The 26452-nt window shown below is 44.1% G+C and overlaps 1 protein-coding gene across 1 annotated transcript in view; it reads left to right on the plus strand.

Moving 5' to 3' along the window:
• PIP5K1B (phosphatidylinositol-4-phosphate 5-kinase type 1 beta) overlaps positions 1 to 26452 on the plus strand; it is a 234410-nt gene that overhangs the window by 121247 nt on the left and 86711 nt on the right. Inside the window, exons 5-7 of the mRNA XM_075317790.1 lie at positions 16785 to 16902; positions 19203 to 19355; positions 21073 to 21372. Of these exons, the coding sequence (XP_075173905.1) occupies positions 16785 to 16902; positions 19203 to 19355; positions 21073 to 21372 (571 nt within the window). The remainder of the gene's footprint in view (positions 1 to 16784; positions 16903 to 19202; positions 19356 to 21072; positions 21373 to 26452) is intronic.

A 26452-nucleotide genomic window follows, 5' to 3' on the forward strand; every position in this document is an offset into this window, starting at 1 on the left:
GTCGACCTGAGGTGTGAGACTGGGGGTGGAGTATGCTCAAGAGCGGGAAAAGCAAGCCCGCCTCCATTTCCTCCAGCTTCTACACCGACCCTGACGCCTTTACCTGAGCCGGATCCAGTACAGGAGCGGCTGCTCGCCGAGACCGTCGCCCGGGAGATGATGGCGGGTCCCCGGAGCGAGGAATTTGAGCAGCAGTACACCACCGGAGTGGTGGTGAAATTCAACCAAAGAGAGGGGTACGGCTTCATCCGGGACGGCGAGACCGGGGACGACTACTTCTACAACCGAGTACATTTAGATACAGAAGGCCTCCCACAGAGACTGCATACCCTGTACCAAGGGGAGAAGGTACGGTTCCTGAGGGAAGTGGGTTGCCGGGGCCTGTTTGCGGTTGGGGTGACCCGGGTACCCACCGCACAAGAGGCTGCTCAGTGGCAGCAGGAAGTGGAATGGGAGGAATGCCAGAACCGGCGACGAGCACCACCAAAACCGATGTCGACCGATGCCTCCCATTCCAGGCGCACCTTGGCGGTCACACCGGAGGTGCAGTCTGGCCCGACCGCTGACCCAGAAAAGAGTACCCCGGTGGTGGCGGTTAATCAGAGCGTTACCAATCGTCCGGTAATCGTCCTGGATGTGCCGCAACCCGTGCCTCAACCACCCCGGGTAGCGACTTCATCACCCCCGCCGGGAACCGAAGAGGCCACGTCATCGGAGCCCCCTTTCGCTCCCGTATCTTTCCGGAGGGTACGCCGACAACCTGGGCAGTCCCTGGGCGCCTACATCCAGGCCCAGGCGGCCGAATGGAAGCGGTCCTGGCCTCCGGAGTAGATCGCCTCAGACGGCTTGTATGAAGACCGGTATTGTTGATTGACAGGCAGAAGTTTGTGTTCCAGTTGCTAAAGCCCGGAGAGAGTTCGCTGCCAGACTGAGCCAGGGACTCCTCCGCAGGGCGAAGAGTTTGCAGTTTGTTACAAGTTTTACATGCCTGTTGCTCGCCATCAAAGACCGGGAGCGCTGTTAAGCCTCCGGTCGCCATCAAAGACCGGGAGCGCTGCTAAGCCTCCGGGCGCCAGCAAAGACCGGGAGCGCTGTTAAGCCTCCGGGCGCCAGCAAAGACCGGGAGCGCTGTTAAGCCGCCGGGCGCTGCCGAGGACCGGGCGCTGGACTGGTGCCCCTTTTCCCCGTACGGGCCGCCTGTTGTGGACTGGGCTGAAGGTTATCACCATGTTATGTCTGTGTTTACATTTTATGTGGTTATAGTTGGAGCCTTGCCGGGAGGCTCGGATTTTAAGAGGGGAGGCGTGTAGTGGGTGAGCATACTCCCTACAGGAGGGAGCTGAGATAACCCGGAATTGTAATTAATAAAAATGTTTTATTTGTATCTGCATGTGTATTGTGTTAGGGTACCCCTAGTGGCCGGGTGGGACGGCTGTCACCACAGTGGGGAGGAGGAGCCGGCAGAAGCAAGGGGGAAGGCAGAGCAAGGGTTGAGAAGGAAGGAAAAGATCAGGAGAGCAGTTGTCTCGGGGACGGGAGCGGAGCAGCAGAGCCGGGGCAGAGTGTGGGAGCTGAAGGACAGAAAGCCGGAGAGAACAGGAGCGGGTGGAACCTCATAAGGTGAAGCAGTCCGGTGTGGGTCCGGGCTGTGGGTAGCCAGAAGTGGGAGCCAGGCGAAGAGGAGTAGTCAGGCACATCCCCACTGGAGGGGACGCAAGGACAGGCTTTCCCCAGCTGAAGGAAGCGTATCATCACCTTATTGCCTCGTGTGGAGCTTTGTGAAGAATAAAGATGTTTGTTAATTGCATTGAACCATGCCTGAAGAGTGTTTGTGCGCCGGACAACACCTGCACCACCACCACACTCTGCCCCACCAAGGCATCTCCTGTCCCCCCAGTGACGGTGGCGCCAGGGGTAAGCCTGACAGCAAGGGCCACGACTACAAGCCCGGAGGCACCCCTGGCACCCCGCTACAATCCCACCAGCAACCTGACCTGGCAGGGATCGCTGGAGCGTCGCTACACGAGTTGCTGGTGAGCTCACCAGTGACCAGCCCCCAGCGCCGCGTGGAAGATGCTGCGCTTGGTAAAGGTAAATATCGGGTAACCAACCCGATATTTACCTTGGTTACCAGTGCACTGAGCTACACGTGCAGAGAGCAGGGAGCAGCGTACACTGCTTAGCGCTGGCTCCCTGCTCTCCTAGTTACAGCACACATCGGGTTAATTAACCCGATGTGTGCTGCAGCTACATGTGCACAGAGCAGGGAGCAGCGCACAATGCTTAGCGCTGGCTCCCTGCTCTCCTGGCTACAGCACACATCGGGTTAATTAACCCGATGTGTCCTGCAGCTACATGTGCACAGAGCAGGAGTCGGCACTGACAGTGAGAGCGGCGGAGGCTGGTAACAAAGGTAAATATCGGGTTACCAAGGACAGGGCTTCTTGGTTACCCGATGTTTACATTGGTTACCAGCCTCCGCAGAAGCCGGCTCCTGCTGCCTGCACATTTAGTTGTTGCTGTCTCGCTGTCACACACAGCGATCTGTGCTTCACAGCGGGACAGCAACAACTAAAAAATGGCCCAGGACATTCAGCAACAACCAACGACCTCACAGCAGGGGCCAGGTTGTTGCTGGATGTCACACACAGCAACATCGCTAGCAACGTCACAAAAGTTGTTCGTTAGCAGCGATGTTGCTAGCGATGTTGCTTAGTGTGACGGGGCCTTAAGATTTGTGGCGAGGCACAGGACACTTCATCTCGCATCATTTATTAAGAGGTGTGCACCTCTTACTGAATCAGGTGCCTCACACCCAACTCGCCCCCTTTTCAAGACCGGCATGAACTGGTCTTAATAAAGTGATTAAAGTTTATTATAATGTTAGGGATTTGCTTGTTTCCTTTTTTCTACTTTACAGGGAACACTGTTTTAAATTTAGCACAGATCGCCCAGATATTTGTCCCTTCTCTCATAAAAATACCAGTGAGAAGTCAGATTGATAGCTGCAGGATGGTACACTGCTGCCTATGTCATCTCAGTTGCTGCCTAGTAAGCATAAAGCAACAAAGAGGAGTTTGTCATTAGCTCTTGCGCTCTGCATAGGCAGCAACCGAGAGGACAAAAATCACTTAATCATACTGAGAGCTTTATTAATATTCTTATGCAGAGTGCAGCAGCTGATGACAAGTTGATGTTAACTGCTGCACTCTGCTTCTGAACTTGTGGCACAACCTAGATGTCAACACAGCCCTGACTGCTTTATTTATGTATATTATTCTGAAAACCAAAATACACCTCATGCTTTAAAGGTTAAGAAATGATTAATAAAAGCATGGTCTTTGAACACAACAATCTAAAATTTCTGTACTCATATGTTTTGACATCAATTCTAGTTGTATTGCTTTGCATTATTATTGCAGTAAAGCCTAGCACCCAGGTTGTAAAAGGAACTTTCAAAGTTCCCTGCTTCTTGAGGTCACATACCAGTTTATGTTTCCCAACAACAGAGACAATTGAAGAGTAGTTAATAGTGCAAACCACAGAGGCATGACTTAGAATGACAAGATGCATGGGCACTGAATTACAATAAGGTGGTCATACACAATACATAAAAGTTGTCCAAACCTGACTGTTTGGTCAGGATTGACCAAGTATCTAACTTATCTAGTCAAGTACACATGGAGCAATACAAAGGAACTGTATTTGCAATGAAAGAAACAATGGGCAGCTAAATTAAAGGGAATCTGTCACCAGGATTTGCTACCTCATCTGAGAGCAGCATAATGTCTTAAGAAACCATGATGCAGCATTTGTGACACAATCAGAGTGTCACGGGGTATGTACAGATGGAACAGGGGCTCCTAGGCTGACCCTATGACTGGAGCCCCTGCTCTGTCCCTTATCTTGAAGGTAGGCTCAATGGTAGCCAGGTTCGAGTCCCCAGCATGGTCCTGTCTCCTGTCTGAGCCCTGGTACTACTCCCCCCCACCCTGGGAGCGGGCCAGAAACCCAGTAACCAAAACCCCACAACTAGGTACAAACAAGGGTAAACAAAAACTTGTGCATACTGCACTCAAACGCAAAGGAGGGACAGTATGTGAACTGGGGAGTAAGTAAAAGGGGTAAGAAATAAATGAACAACTGGAGGACTCACACACCACACAGACCCGCAACTTTACCATAGAATATGAAAATCACTGGAACCAAGGAAGCAGAAGCTATTTCCGGGACTCAGCCTCAGAATCCAGAACCTTATAAAGGATGCAGGCAGCTGAGGATAATAATCAGCAGCCGGAGCTCCCAGCAGGAATTAACTCCTGCTGAACTGGAGAACAGCACAGCCAGACCCAGCCGATGCCCATGATAGGCTATGCAACTAAGAAATCCCTGGCTGCCTGTCAAACTCTGCAGTGTGATACTGCCATGACACCCAGTGAATGCAACGCTGAACACCGCATCACACAGAGTTCTTAGATGGAGCATGTGGTGAAGCTCAGAAAGCTAACTCCAGCCACACCATAGCTTTCTATGTACATTGTCTATTGACAGTGAGCTGCTTTTCAGAGGAGGAGCCATGGTTGGACGACTTGGCACAAGGCAGCTAGTCACAGCAATAATAATGTCCTACTGATTAAAAGCTTCACTGTAAGTAAAAAACAACACACAGCTTATTAAATGACACATTGCTGAAATATCTGTTTAAACCTATCTCTTGCTGTCTTCAGATTACATAGCAAAAACCTGTTGACAGTTTCCTTTTAAAGGGATTTTCCAGAATTAGAAAAAAATATTGTTGCTTTTTTTTTCAAAGTCAGCACCACACTTAGGCATATGTTATATGTAGTATTGCCGCTCAGCCCTATAACTTCAAAGCAGCAGAGTTATACAGTAAGTCCAGCTCATTGACAGGTGTGGCAATGTTTGTGGCAGCAAGCCACCTTAAATATGTTATTCATGATAAAATAAATATGATTAGTCTATGTATACAGCTGGTCAATAGAAAGGAAGGCTTGACTATTGACCATTTTTTCTAATTTCTTGGAAAATATTGACCTTATTGTCCATACCGTACATACCTGCAGTTGTTGCTGTAGGCTACAATCATTATGCATGTGAATAATGTTTGTATTGGTTTGTAGATCTAAAATTAAGAATTAACAACTTTCTTAATAGCATTGAAGAAAGTTTTGTATATACAGCTTCCATGTAGACCTATAGGCCACCAAGTTAACAAATAACTCTTGTATATTCTGATCCGCACTTCATGTGCCATCCCATCCAATCTGATTCTTCTTCTACTGTTTTATGTTAGTAAGATACAAGGAGCATAGAGGAGTAAAATATAACTGTTTAGTCAGACTACAAAGAGTTTGTTTGCAGTCTGGAACCATTGAAATAATTAGGTGTTTAGGAACTCCATATACAAATGGTGGGCTATTTAAATTTTCAGTCAGGGCTAAAGGCCTCGTTACACGCAACGACGTATCTAACGATATATCGCCGCTGTCACGGATTCCGTGATGCACATCCGGCATCGTTAGCGACATTGTTGCGTGTGACACCAACGAGCGGCCGTTAATGATGGAAAATACCCACCAAATAGTCCATCGTTGACACGTCGCTCATTTTCAAAAAATCGTTGATTGTTGAGGACGCAGGTTGTTCGTCGTTCCCGAGGCAGCACACATCGCTACATGTGACACCTCGGGAACGACGAACTACAGCTTACCTGCGGCCACCGGCAATGAGGAAGGAAGAAGGTGGGCGGGATGTTACGGCCTCATCTCCGCTCCTCCCCTTCTATTGGGCGGCCGCTTAGGGACGTCACTGTGACACCGCACGAACCGCCCCTTAGAAAGGAGGCGGTTCGCCGGCCACAGCGACGTCGCTAGGCAGGTAAGTCCGTGTGATGGCTCCTAACGATGTTGTGCACCACGGGCAGCGATTTGTCCGTGAATCACAAACGACGGGGGCGGGTGCTTCCACCAGCGATATTGCTAGCGATATCGCTGCGTGTAAAGCCCCCTTAAATGGAAAATGGCTTTTCATGTTTAATTTAAACTTTTTTTTGCAATTAAATAATTACACATGATTGGTCATATGAGGCTTCACTCACACTTGTGTCTAAATATGTTGAGTGCAATCCTATAAGAAGTCAGATTGCACTCGCATCATTGTGTTTATGCCCACTTTTGGTCAACTTTAAGTAGCTTGTCTGCCTTGAACGTTTTCTTATTATGTTTCATCATTTTTACAATGCTCTATATTAGATATTATAGGGTAAAAGTGGCTGGAGAAGACATAAGGGTCTCCCCTCCATAACAACCAGGAAGAAACAGAATGAAGGTGCTCACCTGATTAGGTTGTCAAGGCACAACTCCTTTTAAAGCCTGCTTTACACCTTACAATTAGGTGTGCGATCTCGTATGCGATGTGACACGCCCAGGTCGCATATGCGATTTAATGAGATCGCACGTAGGTCGTTCATTTGCTGTCACACGTGCGCTAGTAGTCTATGTTAAATTGATCAATTTTGTGTGCGATCCTTTAGATCATGTGTTCTGTGATGTATGCATTGGGCAACCCCCTTTTTTTTTTTTTATTTATTGATTTGCCAAGCGTGTGTAATGTGTAGGGATGCGTTTTTACTATGTCATCTGCCATTCAGATCTGCTACATGGCCGCTAACAGCAGACACAGACAGCCATGTAGCAGAGCTGGATGGCCGATGACAGCAGACACAGAAAGAGCCGCACGATCAGAATGAACTCGGGTTAACTTCACCCGACTTCATTGTCATGCTGCGGCTCTGTCTGTGCCGCGTCCTGATTAGCGGTCACCGGTGAAGGACTCACCGGTGACCGCTAAACTCCTGAGTAACTGAATTGAGCAGCCCTCTCTCATATACTCACCGATCCCCGATCCCCGGCGTGGCGCTGCATGGCATTCACACTGCTCCGGCGGCTTTTACTATTTTGAAAAAGCCGGCCGCTCATTAAACAATCTCGTATTCCCTGCTTTCCCCGCCCACCGGCGCCTATGATTGGTTGCAGTGAGACACGCCCCCACGCTGAGTGACAGGTGTCTCACTGCACCCAATCACAGCAGCCGGTGGGCGTGTCTATACTGTGCAGTGACATAAATAATTAAATAAATTAAAAAAACGGCGTGCGGTCCCCCCCAATTTTAATACCAGCCAGATAAAGCCATACGGCTGAAGGCTGGTATTCTCAGGATGGGGAGCTCCACGTTATGGGGAGCCCCCCAGCCTAACAATATCAGCCAGCAGCCACCCAGAATTGCCGCATACATTAGATGCGACAGTTCTGGGACTGTACCCGGCCCTTCCTGATTTGCCCTGGTGCGTTGGCAAATCGGGGTAATAAGGAGTTAATGACAGCCCATAGCTGCCACTAAATCCTAGATTAATCATGTCAGGCGTCTCCCCGAGATACCTTCCATGATTAATCTGTAAGTGACAGTAAATAAACACACACACCCGAAAAAATCCTTTATTAGAAATAAAAAACACAAACATATACCCTGGTTCACCACTTTAATAAGCCCGAAAAAGCCCTCCATGTCTGGCGTAATCCACGGACCTCCAGCGTCGCATCCAGCTCTGCTGCATGGAGGTGACTGGAGCTGCAGAAGACACATCCGCTCCTGTCAGCTCCACGCAGCAAATGAGGTGAGTAGCGCAATCAGCTGAGCTGTCACTGAGGTTACCCGCGGCCACCGCTGTATCCAGTGACAGCGGGTAACCTCAGTGACAGCTCAGCTGATCGCGCGGCTGTCTTCAGTTGCTGCATGGAGGTGACAGGAGCGGCGGTGTCTTCTGCAGCTCCTGTCACCTTCATGCAGCAGAGCTGGATGCGACGCTGGAGGTCCGTGGATTACGCCAGACATGGAGGGCTTTTTCGGGCTTATTAAAGTGGTGAACCAGGGTATATGTTTGTGTTTTTTATTTCTAATAAAGGGTTGTTCGGGTGTGTGTGTTTATTTACTGTCACTTACAGATTAATCATGGAAGGTATCTCGGGGAGACGCCTGACATGATTAATCTAGGATTTATTGGCAGCTATGGGCTGCCATTAACTCCTTATTACCCCGATTTGCCAACGCACCAGGGCAAATCGGGAAGAGCCAGGTACAGTCCCAGAACTGTCGCATCTAATGTATGCGGCAATTCTGGGCGGCTGCTGGCTGATACTGTTAGGCTGGGGGGCTCCCCATAACGTGGAGCTCCCCATCCTGAGAATACCAGCCTTCAGCCGTATGGCTTTATCTGGCTGGTTTTAAAATTGGGGGGGACCGCACGCTGTTTTTTTTAATTATTTAATTATTTATTTCACTGCACAGTATAGACACGCCCACCGGCTGCTGTGATTGGGTGCAGTGAGACACCTGTCACTCAGCGTGGGGGCGTGTCTCACTGCAACCAATCATAGGCGCCGGTGGGCGGGGAAAGCAGGGAATACGAGATTGTTTAATGGGCGGCCGGCTTTTTCAAAATAGTAAAAGCCACCGGAGCAGTGTGAATGCCGTGCAGCGCCGTGCCGGGGATCGGGGATCGGTGAGTATGAGAGAGGGGGTAAGAGGGATAGACTGACATGGACAGAGAGAGAGGGACAGAGATAGTGACCGACTGACAGAGATTAGTGAATGACAGACATTGTGAGATGCTTCAGAACGCAGCTTTTCAGCTGCGCTCTGAAGCGGACCTTTTTTAAGCTGCAGTGCAGAGCGCACACCTGCGCACATAGCCTCAGACATCAAAATCGTATGAGGGATGTCACACGTTTCAATTGACTAGGTTCGTACAACAAAACGTCCAATGTATGAGGAATAAACAACGTGTATGCGATCACCGTATTTGCGTTCAATCTTGATCGCACGTAGGTGTCACACGCAAATACGTCACGAACGATGCAGGATGTGCGTCACTTACAACTTGACCCCAACGACGGATTGAAAGATTTATTGAAGCGTGTAAAGCAGGCATAACACATACAGTCATGGCCTAAAGTGTTAGCACCTCTGAAATTGTTCTAGAAAATGAAATATTTCTCCCAGAAAATTATTGGAGCTACATGTTTTGTTATGCACACATTTACCGGTATTTCCTATATGTGTATTTTTTGGGGAAAAAAAATAGAAAACATGGCAAAATGGACATAATATCACACAAAACTTCAGAAATAGGTGGGACAAAATTGTTTGCATCCTCAACTTAATATTTGGTTGTACCCCCTTTAGAATAAATAACTGTAATCAATGGCTACCTATAACCATAAAAAAGCTTCTTACACTGCTCGACTGGGATTTTGGACCACTCTTCTTTTGCAGACTGCTCCAGGTCTCTTATGTTTGAAGGGTGCCTTCTCCCAACAGCAATTTTAAGATCTCTCCACAGGTCTCCACAGGTATACTATGGGATTTGGATCTGGACTCAATACTGTCACTTCAAAACTCTCCAGTGCTTTATTTCTATCCATTTCTGGGTGCTTCTTGAAGTATGTTTGGGATCATTGTCCTGCTGATCATGACCTAGGATAAAAATACAGCTTTCTGACCCCGGACACTACATTGCGACTCAAAGTCCTTTGGTACTCTTCAAATTTCATGCTACCTTGCACACAAGCAAGGCACCCAGTGCCATTAGCAGCAATAAAAAAAACAAACATATTAGAACCGACACCTTATTTGACTGTAGGTACAGTGTTCTTTTCTTTCTAGGCCTCATTCCATTTTCTGTCAACAGTCGAATGATGTGCTTTACCGAAAAGTTGTCTGGGTCTCATCTGTTTACAAGACGCTTTCCCAGAAGGATTTTGACTTACACACATACATTTTACAAAGCTGCAGTCTTGCTTTGTTATGTGTCTGTTTCAGCAGTGGAGTCCCCCTGGGTCTTCTGCCATAGCATTTTATTTTATTCAAATGTGGAAGGATAGTCCATCTAACACTGATGCACCCTGAGCCTGCAGGACAGCTTGAATTTTTGGAAACGTGATTTGCACTGCTTATCTAGTTGGACTATCCTGCGTTGCACCCTTTACTCAGTTTTTCCCTGCCATCCACATACAGGGAGATTTACTATAGAGCCATGGATTGTAAAGTTCTTGATTATGTTGCACAGTGTGGACAAATAAACATCAAGATCTATGGAGATAGATTTGTAACTTTGAGAATGTTGTTGTTTTTCAATATTTTTGGTTCTCAAGTACTCAGTTCCCTTCTCCTCTTTCTGCTCTCCATGCTTAGTGTGGCCCACACAATGCGAAAATTTAGTCAACTTCGTCCCTTTTTATTTGTTTTCAGGTGTGATTTACATATTGCCCACACCTGTTACTTACCACAGATGAGTTTGAGTTTGAACGAGCTTCACCTGCTTGAAACAAAGTTGCTTACCCACAATTTTGGAAAAGTGGCAACAATTTTCTCCAGCTGATTTTTGTGGTTTTGTGTGAAATGATGTCCGGTTTACCATTTTTTCTTTCTTTTTTTGTGTTGTTCCAATACACACAAAGCAAGTAAGCATCTGTATAACAAAACATGTGTAATTGCAATAATGTTCTGGGAGAAATACTTCATTTTCTTGAACAATATCAAGGGTGCCAACACTTTCACCCATGACTGTATAGAAGGATGGCTGCTTCAGATACCAGGCTGTAAAAAAGATGCAGATCAAAGGAGTTGAATTGGTTAATAATTGCGCTGCCGAGGATCCAATAAAACAGGAATCAAGACATTAAAGTGCGGTTTAGTTCGTCAACACATTTCAAAGAAAAATCTTCTTCATCAGTACAAACCACAAAGATTTTCCTTCGAAATGCATTGACAAAATAAACCGCTCTTTAATACGTCCTGATTCCTCTTTTATTGTATCCTCGGCATCGCTATTATTAACCCATTCATCTTCTTTGGTCTACAACTATATTAGATATTGATACCTATTGCCAGGATTATACACACAGTAATCATAGGCAGAAATGTTGATTAGAAAAGTCACAGCGATCTCTGTACTGTCTACGTGTTGTTGACACATAGTCCAAAGAGGCTGTTATGCTGGCAAAATGTACTTTTCAGTACCACATACTGTCAAATGGAAAATTGTAGTGAGGCATGCCAGAAGCAAGGTGACTCACATAACAAAAATAAATATTAGTAATAACATAACATGCTATTAAACCTCTGGTGTTTATTTCCATCATTTTAATATAGACCATGACAGAAGCCGCAACAATCAATCTTATTCCACGTGTTATAGAACATGTGAGTCTGAATTTAGAATGTACAAATTATTCTGATCCCCCGTACCAAATCTATTCTATAATATTTTCTGCTTGTCCTGCATTTCCAAATATTTAAAAGGTAAAAACATTCCAAATCATTGCAAGGACAAATTAGGGTATTAGAATCATCAAAATAATGAATAAAATAGGACCCATTTAAGTTCTACATAGGGAAAAGATGTCAACAAATTTCCCTAGCCCCTAAGAAACAGTGGGGGTGATTCATTCATTTGTGCAAAAATTCTGCTAATGTAGCAAACATTTTGCAAAACTACTGCAACTTTTGCAATTTTTCATTAGCTTTGTAAATTTTTTGCAATGAGGTTAATGCTTATGGTCGAGTGTGGGCCAACAAATTCATCATAACACTCCACAAAAGTGTCTTAACTTAAGACAGTAATGTACACCAGTCCATGACCTGATGCTGGAGTACGGCTGCCGAGAGGGACACCAAATTAAAGGGAACCTGTAAGGTCCCATATGCGTTCTAACCTACAAGCACGCTAATGTGTGGCCAAGAAACCCCTTCCTACCCATCCCTGTGTTGTAATATTGTGTAAAATGAATGTATAAAAAAAGTTTTATAAGTTACGTGTTCCCTATGTAAATGACAGAGGGTCTAGTCCCTTGGGCGTTGCTTCACCCTGTGGGTGTGATACTATGGATTTACATGAGCGACGTCACCGTTACCGCCTAGAAATCCCACGCGTGCGTGCTTCTCATTCGCGCAGCCTTCTTAGCCGAGTGCACCTTACAAATATGTCCTCTCCGTTTGGTCTTTCGTTCCGCAGTGTACATGAGCCAGAGGTTCCGGTCATGCACTGAGTCGGTTGTTTGCTTGCCGGCTTTAGACGCGCTCTGCACACACTGCGTTTTTACCTGGGGTTTTACCCGCGGTATTGCTGCAGAAATTTCTTGAGAAATGTTTGTAACCTTTCTGCAGACATTTCCCAGCAAAACCTATGGGAAAAAAAATAGCTGTGCGCACAATGTGTTTTTTTCTCAAGAAAATTCTTTCTGCAGAATTTCTTGAGAAAATTTCTTGAGATAATGTGCATGTCACTTCTTTTCCGCAGGTACCTGCGGTATTTCACTCCATTCACTGTAATGTAACCGCGAAATACCGCGGGTATACCGCAGGTAGCAAATGATGTGCGGTATACCCTCGGTATAGCCGCGGTTTACCTGCGGTAATGTTCATCACTGCCTGCGTTTTGCAGGGAAGTGATGTCATTATGACAGGAAGAGGAAGCGGAGTAGAGTAAACACACACACATCACACTCCCTGGACGCCGCACAGAAGCACTTCCGTGTGACCTCCAGGTGCCCGTGCAGTCTGTGTCCCGCTCCTTGCCAGCCCCGCGGCTGCTTGCACTGCAGTATCAGCAGCTTCTCACACTGCAGTGCTGGCAGCCACGGGGATGAGGAGCGCTGCTGTCAGGTTAGATGAGATCATTAATTGCTGTGACGATCTCCTGCTCTCCTGACGTCAGCGCTGTCACTGCCTTCTATGCCTGTCTCGCGGGTGGCCCGAGACTGTGACTAGCGCTTATGTCACGGGCTCTTGCGATACTGCTGAGAACGAGGTGGGCATAGAAGTCAGTGACAGCGCTGACGTCAGGAGAGCAGGAGATCATCACAGCAGGTAATGATCTCATCTAACCTCCTGACAGCAGCACTCGTCATCCCCTGCAGTGACCTGGGCTGACCTACTTATGTTAGCTCAGGTCACTGCACTGCTCTCCCAGCCAATGGGGAACATTTTGTTCTTCATTGACTGGGGTAGTGACTATGGTATGGATCGCCGTAAGACGCCCTTATTGGATTACGCCGGACCTAGAATTGATTGTTCTTTTCAATAAACTGGTGAAAAAGGGAATGTTTTCGGCAGTGTTTTTTCAAATAAACCTTTTTTTGTTGTCTATTTTTTATTTCTTACTGACTGGGTTGTGATGTCAGGTATCTGATAGACGCATGACATCACTAACCCCAGGGCCTTATGTCAGGTGACATTACACATCTGGCATCAAACCCATATATTACCCCGTTTGCCACAGCACCAGGGCAATGGGATGAGTTAGGGAAAAGCGCCAGGATTGGCACGTCTAATGGATGCGCCACTTCTGGGGCGGCTGTGGCCTGCTATTTTTAGGCTGGGGAATGTCCAATAACGGTGGACCTCCCAAGTCTGAGAATACCAGACCACAGCTGTCTGCTTTACCTTGGCTGGTGATCCAATATGGGGGGACTCCACGTTTTTTGCTTTAAATTATTTATTTAATTTAAAATAACAGCGTGGGGTGCCCTCTGTTTTGGATTACCAGCCAAGGTAAATCTGCCAGCTGTGGTCTACAGGCTGCAGCCGTCTGCTTTACCCTAGCTGGCTACAAAAGATATGGGGGACCTCACATCGGTTTTTTTTTAATTATTTATTTTTTGGCTAAATACAAGGCTAAGCTCCCTTTAGTGCCACATGAAAGTCACTAAAGGGTGCCAGCTAAGAATATGCAGGGAGGTGGGACATTATATGTCTTTCTTATCTATCTATCTATCTATCTATTCATCTCTCCATCTTTCCCTCTATCCATTATCTGTCTATCTATCGATTATTTATCTATTATCTATATTATTTATTGCAGTTTCAGCATAAAAACCACAGGGACCAACCTGCGCAAAAACCGCGGCAAAAACGCATGCGTTTTTCCCGCGGTTTCGGTGCGGTAATCTTCAACTCCCAGAAGTTTCTAAAGAAATTTTCTTGCAAAAAATCACTTTTCTAGTGTGCACATAGCCTTAACCTGGCTCATGTACACTGCGGAACCAAAGACCAAACGGAGAGGAGATATTTGTAAGGTGCACCCAGCTAAGAAGGCTGCGCGAATTAGAAGCGCGCACACACAGTATTTCTAGGCGGTAATGGTGACAACGCTCATGTACATCCATAGCATCATGCCCACAGGGCGAAGCAATGCCTAGAGGACTAGACCCTCTGTCATTTACATAGGGAACAAGTAAGTTATAAAACTTTTTTATACATTCATTCTACACAATATTACAACACAGGGATGGGTAGGAAGGGGTTTCTAGGCCACACATCACCCTGCATGTAGGTTAGAACGCATATGGGACCTGACAGGTTCCCTTTAAGATGTGCACTCCTCCTAATGAATTTGATGCATCATACTTAAGTGCACAGTGAATAATGAGTCAGGGCTATAGAAAAAGTGTATATCATGACATCTGTCAGTATTTCTTAAAAAGGATATCCAGAACCTTGTAAAAAAAGAAAATGTCCTGGATATCCCTTTTAACAGCCATCAGTGCCCACAGAGTGGGACATGCATCAATGGCCTATTACACACAGTGATGGTCACCTGTACGAATATTCATTCCCAATCATTGCCCAATGATCAAACAACAAATTACTGGTGTATTGTCAATCATATCTTTCATTTAGGAATAAAAATTATTATTGAGTATAATAGCATACAACATGAGGGGGCAAATTATCATTTTTATGAATTCCGCTTACCATGATTGCTGCATGGAAATAAAACATTGATCGATTACTACCATCAACTGGCACTAATGTAGCCAATTTATTAGATCATGTAAAATAATTCTTAAAGTTGAGCCCCATATAGTCACTATAGGGCTTCTTTTCAAGTCAGTAATTTCTGTAAAAGTAAAACACCAATCTTCGAGACAAGTATCCTTTAAAAGAGTTTAAGGTTATTCTTGGAACCTGGCCAATGAAGAGCTCTGGATGTAAACCAATTTCCTGGAGAATAAGGTTATGTGCCCCTTCCCTAGGCATAAGAACACCTAGTCTAGTCTAGTGGCACATAATCCTATCCTCCAGGCAACTGGTTTACATCACCTAATCTACAGTAGAAACACATAACCTTATTCTCCAGTTAATTGGGCTACTACACCTAGTGTAGAAGCACACATCCTTATTCTCTAGGCAGGTGGGATATTACACCTAGTGTAGAAGCACATAACTTTATTTTCTAGGCAGTCAGGTTACAACACCTAGTCTAGAGGCACACAACCTTATTGTCTAGTCAGTCGGGTTACTACACCTAGTGTAGAAGCACATAACTTTATTCTGTAGGCAGTCGGGTTATTATACCTAGTGTATAACCACATATCCTTATTCACTAGGCAGTTGGGCTACTACACCTAGTGTAGAAGCACACATCCTTATTCTCTAGACAGTTGGGATACAACACCTAGTGTAGAAGCACATAATCTTATTTTCTAGGCAGTCAGGTTGCAACACCTAGTCCAGAGGCACACAACCTTATTCTCTAGGCAGTCGGGTTACTATACCTTGTGTAGAAGCACACATCCTTATTCTCTAGGCAGTTGGGTTACTACACCTAGTGTAGAAGCACATAACTTTATTCTGTAGGCAGTCGGGTTATTATATCTAGTGTATAACCACATATCCTTATTCACTAGGCAGTTGGGCTACTACACCTAGTGTAGAAGCACATAACTTTATTCTCTAGGCAGTCGGGTTATTATACCTAGTGTAGAAGCACACATCCTTATTCTCTAGGCAGTTGGGTTACTACACCTTGTGTAGAAGGACATAGCCTTATTCTCTAGGCAGTCAGGTTACTACACCTTGTGTAGAAGCACATAACTTTATTTTCTAGGCAGTTGGATGCACACAACCTTATTGTCTAGGGAGTAGGCTTACAGCACTTAGTGTAGAAGCACACAAGCTTATTCTCTAGGCAGTCGGGTTACAACACCTAGTGTAGAAGCACACAACCGTATTCTCTAGGCAGTCAGGTTACAACACCTAGCGTAGATACCCACTACTTTATTCTTTAGGCAGTCGGGTTACAACACGTAGTGTAGAAGCAAACATCCTTATTCTCTAGCTAGTCGGGTTACTACATCTAGTGTAGAAGCACATAACTTTATTCTATAGGTAGTCGGGTTACAACACCTAGTGTAGACGCACATAACCTTATTAAGCTGATATGCCATAACCAAGACTTCGAAATTTGTCATAGAAGTCTTTGCGTTGCATACCAAACCATTTGGTTCAATACCAAATTGATGAAATCTTAATTGCCTAATTAACAGGTTATATAATCTTTTATTAAAGAACTGTAGTACATATGATGGAGTCAAATTAAAAAACCTCAGAGTTATGGGGAATCAAACATAATGATTATGGAAAGGAGAATGAGGTAAAAAAAAACCGAAACAAAACATTGTGTCCTCTTGTCTCAGGCTGAGATGTATGGTAATGTTAACCAGGGTCCTTTTCACCTTTCACCTCTATGTACAACCCTGTACTGTATTTTAATATGTATTCATTTTCTTAGTATGGGGGTTAGAATTTTCTATATATTTTTTTGTTTTTGAAATATACAGTAGATGAGTGATAAGTCACCTCATGTACATTATGTGTTGTACAACTGTTAATTAATATTACTTATTTTTATCCCTAAATCTTAGTGAAGGAAGCAATTTAACCCCAGCACATCATTACCCAGACTTCAGATTCAAGACCTATGCTCCATTAGCATTCCGCTACTTCCGAGAGCTTTTTGGTATCAAACCAGATGATTACTTGGTAAGAATTCTCCATATTCTTAGATACATTTGTTACATCTTTGTACCTTAGGTACCGAGTATATGAAACAAGGTTACCTAACTTTAATCCTGTTTATTATAGAAATGTGTAAACTAAAACAAAAAATATTCCTTTATGGCAGGAGTATACCCATTAAGCTTAAAATGTCATATAGTACAGGACAACTATCCTACCTTCTTGGTATTTGTCCATCATTTGCTCCTCCTGCTATTTTATCTCTTACTCCCCATATTAGATTTTTTTCACATTGTTTTCGTTGACATCTTTCTGGCCATGGGAAGTCAAAGGCAAACATCTCAGGTTAAAAGTGGGTGAACAATCAACTCTCTGGCCATGGGACATTGAAGGTAGACAACTCTGGAAGTGCTTTATCTTTGGGAAGAGTAGAAGGAATGAGCATTTTTGTAATGCTCACCGCTGGTGAGGGTGACAAGCGGGAGTGGACCTACTGGACCACAAAGGGAACCCAGGCTTACCCTTTAGTGGGAGGAGCTTGACTAAGCACCCGCTGTAATGTGGAACACCAGGTGCCACTCGCAGGGCAGTAGCTCGGATTGGGGCCTAGGCAGTAGCTGAGGACCAACACACACTTGAGCATCTGCCAGGGGGACAAGACAAGGACTGTACTACATGTAGATGGCAATGAATAGACGCAGTGGACCACGCGACACGTGGGCGGTCATGCAGGTAAGCAGAGGATCGCTCAGTACGAGGATGGCCATGCAGGAAAGAGGAGGAAGCAGGGACATGACGCTAAGACACCACAGAGCACCAGCGCAATAGGGAAGCCGGTGCTACAATTTTAATTCAATCTGCCCAATAATTTGCTCCCTCTACATCATCTATTAAAAAGTCACAGACTTAATAAACTTAATTGGGGTTAAAAATTGAGCTGTAGAGAACAGGATATGTCTGTTTACCGTGTGTGCTTCGGTAGCTACTGTGGCTAGGAAAACATTTATACAAATAGTCAAATAACTTCTCTTAGGAAGCAGTGACTTATTATGTTCTCATTATCTATAACTGCAAATTGGGGCATCAACTTTACAGAAGTTTGAAAATATACTGATAATATAATATGCTATGTAATCACCAATATATTTATATTTTACCGTATATTGTAAATTTTGAAGTTAAAGAAAGTTAAAGTTCATGTAATATCCATTTTTGTTGATTAGCTACATGATGGACATTCCCTGGCCTAGTAGTTTAACAAAAGTGGGTTACAGCTAATTAAGTATTTGATGAACCTGTCATCTTATTATAATTGTTATTTTTGTAACCATTGATTATAGTAATTTTTTCACAGAATGATCCAATTAGTTTTATATACCCATAAGAATATTGCTGATTGCATTCTAATTGGGAACGCTTATGAGTTAATTGCCATGTTTATGCAATTTATTAAAAGAAATATCCAATATGTGAGTCTCATCATAACCTTGACCTGGAAACACTTTTTATACTGAAAGTTTAAGATAAATTATCCCAATCAAGTGTTCATCTCATAGAAAGGTGAGCCATTGTGGCCAGAGCTGTTGTCTCACCGCCACCGGGCAAATGCTTATTTTAGAATTCTAAGCTAGCCATACCTATGGAATAATTGATATCAATAAACAACCTATGAGGCAGCTGAGCACATGGAGTGGTGTTCTGCCAAGATGTCTATGGTCCAGTTCAGATTAGTGAATAAGACAATGATCACTGTAATGCAAACATGAATGGTATGTGATTAAAGGAAAGCTGTCAATAGATGAACCCTCCTAACCCATCTATATGGGCTTGTAGGTCATTGAAAGTTTAATAAAATGTTACTATAATACTTGGAATCCGATGTCTTATTCCAGAGAAATCCATATTTTTCTTAATATGTAAATGATCTGTTAAGATCTATGGGCTGGACATAGATTGTACATGTAATGACTGACAGTCTGCTCTTCTGAGCTACATGTCTCACACTGGTAACTCCCATTTCATTTAATATAAGCTCTGGGGGCAGGTTCTCATGCAGTAAATTGTCCGGCCCGAGATCTTAATGGCTCATTCACATATTAAGAGTAGTTTGGATTTCTCTGGAATAAGACATCGGATTGCAGATATCAAGGTAACATTATTCAGCTTCCTATGACCTGCATGTCCATATAGACAGCCTAGGAGGACTCATCCTACTGATACATGCCTTTTAAAGACTGAAGAGCAGAAATGCCTTCTATTATATTGTATATCTTTGCAAGTTATCCAGCTCAAACTAATGGATATATTGTCATATTTTGATTTAGTACTCACTCTGCAGTGAACCTTTAATAGAATTGTCTAATCCTGGTGCAAGTGGCTCCATCTTCTTTGTAACCAGTGACGATGAATTTATCATCAAAACAGTTCAGCATAAAGAAGCGGAGTTTCTTCAAAAGCTACTTCCCGGCTATTATATGGTGAGTAAGAAAAGATTATAATACATTAGTGTTATGTTCCCTTCTATGTCTTATATCAGGTTCTGTATACAGTTGGTCAGCTTTGTTTCTATTTTTGGTACCAGAATTAAAGATAATCTGTCATCAGTTTTTCTACCTCAAACCAGGTTGGACTGAGACTCGCTTGCACTGTAGTCATTGCAGTAATAATATCCTCATGATAAATCATACATTATGGGGAAACAACTGCACACAGCCTAATAAGTTAATTATGCCAGAATTCAGTGTTCAAACCGCAACATCATGCTGTCGTCAGAATACATAGCAAAAACCTGCTGACATATTCCCTTTAAAAGGACTGTCATTAATTTGTATGGAGAGTTGACTTTTCATGTACAGCTAATTGTAAAAATGAATCTTACAAAATTCGGACTGATGTAACACTTTTGATAATACTGCACCAATGGGGAGATTAATTTGACTCTTATACTGTATGTCAGCACTTTCTTACTTCTTGTAGCAACTAATGTGTCAAGTCATTTGGAAATGCTTTTTTATAGACAGTGGCATGACATACATATGCAGTTACATACTTATGCCGGTGTCAAACGGGACGATCTATCGTGCAATCGCACGAGCGATCGTACCCACCCCCGTCGTTTGTGCGTCACGGGCAATTAGTTGCCCATGGCGCACAAAGTCGTTAAGCCCCCGTCACACGCACTTACCTCCCGGGAGACATCGCTGTGGGCGGCGAACATCCTCTTCCTGAAGGGGGAGGGACGTTCATCATCACAGAGACGTCACATGGCAGCCGGCCAATAGAAGCGGAGGGGCGGAGATGAGCGGGACGTAACATCCTGCCCACCTCCTTCCTTCCGCATTGCCGGCAGGACGCAGGTAAGCTGTGCTCGTCGTTCCCGAGGTGTCACATGAAGAGACGTGTGCTGCCACGGGAACGATGAACAACCAGAGCACAGAAGGAGGAACATTTTGAAAATGAACGACGTGTCAAAGAGCAACGATAAGGTGAGTATTTTTGCTCGTTCACAGTCATTCAGAGGTGTCACATGGTACAACATCTCTGACGATGCCGGATGTCCGTCACTAACGACGTGACCCCGACGACATATCGCCCGATATATCGTGCCGTGTGACGCTGGCATTAGCGATTAACCTCTAACTCCTGATCTCTGATGCAGCAAGAGAACAGCAACACTATATCCAGCTCCCTAAAGCTAAGGTCACAAGGGGTCCCCAATTTTGGTACTGGGTTTTTGACACTCAAGACAGAAGTGTTGGTGTTAGTTTTCTCCTGCAGGCAAGCGTTATGACATTTGGGACTATTTCCCACATTTTACTTAATAACAATCAAAAGTGGAGCCCTGCACAGGTTTTGGCCAACCAGTAGCAAAAGGTTTATTGTGTATTAGGGATTTTACAAAATGGAGACAGTTTATTCATAGATTGCGCTATGGCTGCATAGACACATTCAGTAGCTTATTTTTGTACGTGCAGTCAGTATCAGCAGTGCTTATCCAATTTGTATAATCAGAGACACCATTGCTAAATTCTAAATCTCTAACATCTTGGATTGTCCAATTTTTTAGCATGTCTAGTTCTTAATAGCCTAAAGCTTCGAATTACATGACATACTTCATCTTTTCTAAAGTGACGTGTATCTGCTTTTCTTTCTGATTGTCTCCATTCTCATTAATACTTCTTTTTCGATTTGTAGAATTTGAATCAGAATCCCCGGACACTACTGCCCAAGTTTTATGGACTTTATTGTCTTCAGTCTGGAGGTATAAACATTCGACTTGTGGTCATGAACAATGTGTTGCCACGTTCACTGAAGATGCATTTCAAGTATGATCTTAAAGGATCAACATATAAACGAAGAGCATCTCGCAAAGAGAGGGAAAAATCCAGCCCCACATATAAAGACCTGGATTTTCTTCAAGATATGCATGAAGGATTGTATTTTGATCCTGACACCTACAGTGCTTTAATGAAAACACTACAGAGGGATTGCCGTGTAAGTATATTACAGACAGAAAAGATATTTCCATTTTTGTTTTGCCAGTTAGATATATCAATGAGGTTGGTGAGCTGGTAATGCCATTACGAGAACCTCTCACTTTATTTACCTGCAGACATGGGTAATCTGGTGGTATATATTATTCCAATGCTGCCTGGCTGCCTTACTGAAATGCGGCTACAAGAAGAAAATTAATTTCGCTTCAACCAGGAGCCACCGGCTTTCAGTTATGGGAACATGAACAGAGGACCTGCAGTGACTGCACACACCAGTGGTCTCTATACTGTGAGCAGCTGTTCAAAGCACATCCTGGTACTTTGACAGCTGGCTCTGGATCATCAGAAGGCCAAGGGGAGCTCACAGCCACCACTCACAGTATAGTGAGCAGTGCAGTGCGTGGTGACAGTAGCCACGCCATGCACATCACCATGACTGAAAGCCAGAAGGAAATATGTTAATTTTTCTGTAGTAGAAAAAGGTTCTGTTGTGGCATGGAGTCTGAGAGTGAGCCTTATTATTTTGCCTAATTCTGTTGTTCATATGCTTAATAGACTGGAGTTTAGAGGCACACACTGTATGTCAATTAGAGTGCTCCTCTTACTACTTTTATCAAAGTATCTGCCAATTCATTAGATATCTAGAAACGGATGCCATGAAGCAATGTTGTTTTAAGTTGGTTATTCATGATATAAACATTTATTCGGACATGAAATGCTTTAAAAAAATTATTCCCCATCTAAACCCCACAACTTCATCACCATCATTCTAGTGGTCTTCATTTATTTCTGTGCAGCTGAATATAATATGCCTTGTTCCATAACATGGGGCCACTGTATCGAATTACTGGCCTCGGTGGTGATGCCTGTTAATATGCCATGAGATCATTTTAAATAGAAGAATTTTAAAGCTAGTGACCAGCATGTACCACCGGAGTGTTGCCTCTTGAGAATTGGAAAGCTTAAATAGTTGAAGTTATGCATAAAATATATCACAAAAGTGAGTGCATCCCTTAAATTTTTCTAAACATTTTATTATAGCTTTTCATGGGACAACACAGAAGATATGACACTTTGATACAATGTATAGTAGTCAGTGTTGGAATACTGTCCTGCGGCCCAGTTTTTGAAGGGAGGAGATCATGCTTTGCTTCAGTATGTCACAGTACATGTTGGCATTCATGGTTCCCTCAATAAACTTTAGCTTGCTACAGCCGACAGCATTCATGCAGCCCCAAACCATGAAACTCCCACCACCATGCTTGACTGTAGGCAAGACACACTTGTCTTTGTAAACCTCACCTGCCACCACACACACTGACACCATCTGAACCAAATAAGTTTATCTTGGTCTCATCAGACCACACGACATGGTTCCAGTAATCCATATCCTTAGTCTGCTTGTCTTCAGCAAACTGTTTGTGGGCTTTCTTGTGCATTATCTTTAGAAGAAGCTTCTTTCTAACATGACAGCCATGTAAACCAATTTCATGCAGTATGCAGTGTATGGTCAGAGAACTGACAGGCTGACTCTCACCCCTTCAACCTCTGCTGCATTGCTGGCAGCACTAATACATCTATTTTGAAAAGACATCCTCTGGATATGATGCTGAGCACGTGCACTCAACTTCTTTGGTCGAACATGGTGAGGCCTGTTCTGAGTGGAAACTGTATACGTAAACTGCTGTATGGTCTTGGCCACTGTGCTGCAGCTCAGTTTCAGGGTGTTATCAATCTTCTTATAGCCTACATCTTTATGAAGAGCAACAATTCATTTTTTAAGATTCTCAGAGAATTCTTTGCCATGAGCTGCCATCTTGAACTTCCAGTGACCAGTATTAGAGATTGTGTAAGTGATAACACCAAATTTAACACACCTGCTCCCCATTCACAACTAAGTTATTGTTATACTAATGAGTCACATGACACCAGGGAGGGAAAATGGCTAATTGGGTACAATTTGGCCATTGTCATTTAGGGATGTACTCACTTTCGTTGCTAGCAGTTTAGAAATTAATGGGTGTTGATTTATTTAAAGGCTACATCAAATTTACACTCATACAAACTGTACACTGACTATTTTATATTGTATCAAAGTGTCATATCTTCAGTGTTGTCCTATGAAAAGATATAATAAAATATTTAGACAAATGTGAGAGGTGTACTCACTTTTGGGATATACGGTATATACAGACCAAAATTTTGGACACACCTTCTCATTCAAAGAGTTTTCTTTATTTTCATGACTCTGAAAATTGTAGATTCACATTGAAGGCATCAAAACTATGAATTACCACATGTGGAATGAAATACTTAAAGTGTGAAACAACTGAAAATATGTCTTAAATTCTAGGTTCTTCAAAGTGGCCACCTTTTGCTTTGATTACTACTTTGCTCACTCTTGGCATTCTCTTGATGAGCTTCAAGAGGTAGTCACCGGAAATGGTCTTCCAACAGTCTTGAAGGTGTTCCCAGAGATGCTTAGTACTTGTTGGCCCTTTTGTCTTCACTCTGCGGTCCAGCTCACCCCGAACCATCTCGATTGGGTTCAGATCTGGTGACTGTGGAGGCCAGGTCATCTGGCGTAGCACCCCATCACTCTCCTTCTTAGTCAAATAGCCCTTACACAACCTGGAGGTGTGTTTGGGGTCAGTTTCCTGTTGAAAAATAAATGATGGTCCAACTAAACGCAAACCGGATGGAATAGCATGCCACTGCAAGATTCTATGGTAACCATGCTGGTTTAGTATGCCTTCAATTTTGAATAAATCCCCAACAGTGTCACCAGCAAAGCACACCCACACCACCACACCTCCTTCTCCATTCTTCACGGTGGGAAACAGGTATGTAGAGTCCATCCGTTCACCTTTTCTGCGTCGCACAAAGACATGGTGGTTGGATCCAAAGATCTCAAATTTGGACTCATCAGACCAAAGCGCAGATTTCCACTGGTCTAATGTCTATTCCTTGTGTTCTTTAGCGCAAACAAGTCTCTTCTGCTTGTTGCCTTCCTTAGCAGTGGTTTCCTAGCAGCTATTTACCATGAAGGCCTGCTGCCCAAAGTCTCCTCTTAACAGTTGTTCTAGAGATGTGTCTGCTGCTAGAACTCTGTGTGGCATTGACCTGGTCTCTAATCTGAGCTGCTGTTAACCTGCGATTTCTGAGGCTGGTGACTTGGATATACTTATCCTTTGCAGCAGAGGTGACTCTTGGTCTTCCTTTCCTGGGGCAGTCCTCATGTGAGCCAGTTTCTTTGTAGCGTTTGATGGTTTTTGCCACTGCACTTGGGGACACTTTCAAAGTTTTCCTAATTTATCGGACTAACTGACCTTCATTTCTTAAAGTAATGATGGCCACTCATTTTTTTTTACTTAGCTGCTTTTTTCTTGCCATAAGGCCTGTGACACACATCCGTGCCGCCGGCACGTGTTTGTCATTTTCTTGCACGTACCGGCGGCACGGAGACATGTTCAGCAATGCTACCCTATTGTAGCAGGCACACACACGTAAAACCACACGGAACGTGTGTCCGTGTGCGTTTGTACGTGTGTGAGTTTTTCTAAATGCTGACATGTCAGTGTTTTCTCCCGCAGCATGGGTGTCACACGGCCCGCACCCGTACCACACGAATGTAGCGTGGATGCGGTCCCGTGTGACACGCGCCGGAGAAAACACACGTGTCAGTGAAAAAAAAACCAAAACATTTACTCACCTTCTCCAGCCCTCCTGTCTCTGCCGCTGCTGCCACTTGCTGTCGACCGCCGCTCATTATTCTCATTTAATATTCACTTCACTGCCTGTGCAGCAGCAGCGGGGAGACGGGAGGGCTGGAGACCGAAGATCAGTCTATTCAGTAGGATTATCATCTGTGTATCCACCAGACTTCTGCACAACACAACTGATGGTCCCAACCCCATTTATAAGGCAAGAAATCCCTCTTATTAAACCTGACAGGGCACACCTGTGAAGTGAAAACCATTTCCCGTGACTACCTCTTGAAATTCATCAAGAGAATGCCAAGAGTGTGCAAAGCAGTAATCAAAGCAAAAGGTGGCTACTTTGAAGAACCAGAAGAATAGAAGACATATTTTCACTTGTTTCACACTTTTTTGTTAACTATTTCATTCCACATGTGTTAATTCATAGTTTTGATACCTTCAATGTGAATCTACAATTTTCAGAGTCATGAAAATAAAGAAAACTCTTTGAATGAGAAGATGTATCCAAACTTTTGGTCTGCACTGTATATATATATATATATATATATATATATATATATATATATATATATATCCTGAAAATTGCCTTTGCTGATTTACTATCTATACCACCCACTCAGAATAATCAGGCTTTTTTTTCTAATAAAATAGCCAAGGTCACTTTTCCCAGACTGTTTTTCAATGCTACGCCATAACAGGAACCTTGTGCTCCAAGGACTGCAATGTTTTTACTTGTGTCATTTTCTGAAAATATTGCTTATCTTGTTCCTTAAAGTAGTTGGTTGCAATTAACTTTTACGTTAGTAGGATTTTATGATTATATATGTCAAGGAGGATGACGTAGACTAAAGCTGGTGTCACACACAGCGACAACGACATCGACGTCGCTGCTACGTCACCATTTTCTGTGACGTTGCAGCGACGTCCCGTCGCTGTCGCTGTGTGTGACATCCAGCAACGACCTGGCCCCTGCTGTGAGGTCGCCGGTCGTTGCTGAATGTCCAGCTTCATTTTTTGGTCGTCACTCTCCCGCTGTGACACACACATCGCTGTGTGTGACAGCGAGAGAGCGACGAAATGAAGCGAGCAGGAGCCGGCACTGGCAGCTGCGGTAAGCTGTAACCAGCGTAAACATCGGGTAACCAAGGGAAGACCTTTCCATGGTTACCCGATATTTACCTTCGTTACCAGCCTCCGCCCTTGCTGCCAGTGCCGGCTCCTGCTCTGTGCACATGTGGCTGCAGTACACATCGGGTAATTAACCCGATGTATACTGTAGCAAGGAGAGCAAGGAGCCAGCGCTAAGCAGTGCGCGCGGCTCCCTGCTCTCTGCACTGTGACATGTAGCTGCAGCACACATCG

This window comes from Anomaloglossus baeobatrachus, chromosome 1, assembly GCF_048569485.1.
Source record: "Anomaloglossus baeobatrachus isolate aAnoBae1 chromosome 1, aAnoBae1.hap1, whole genome shotgun sequence".
Taxonomy (NCBI): Eukaryota; Metazoa; Chordata; class Amphibia; order Anura; family Aromobatidae; genus Anomaloglossus; species Anomaloglossus baeobatrachus.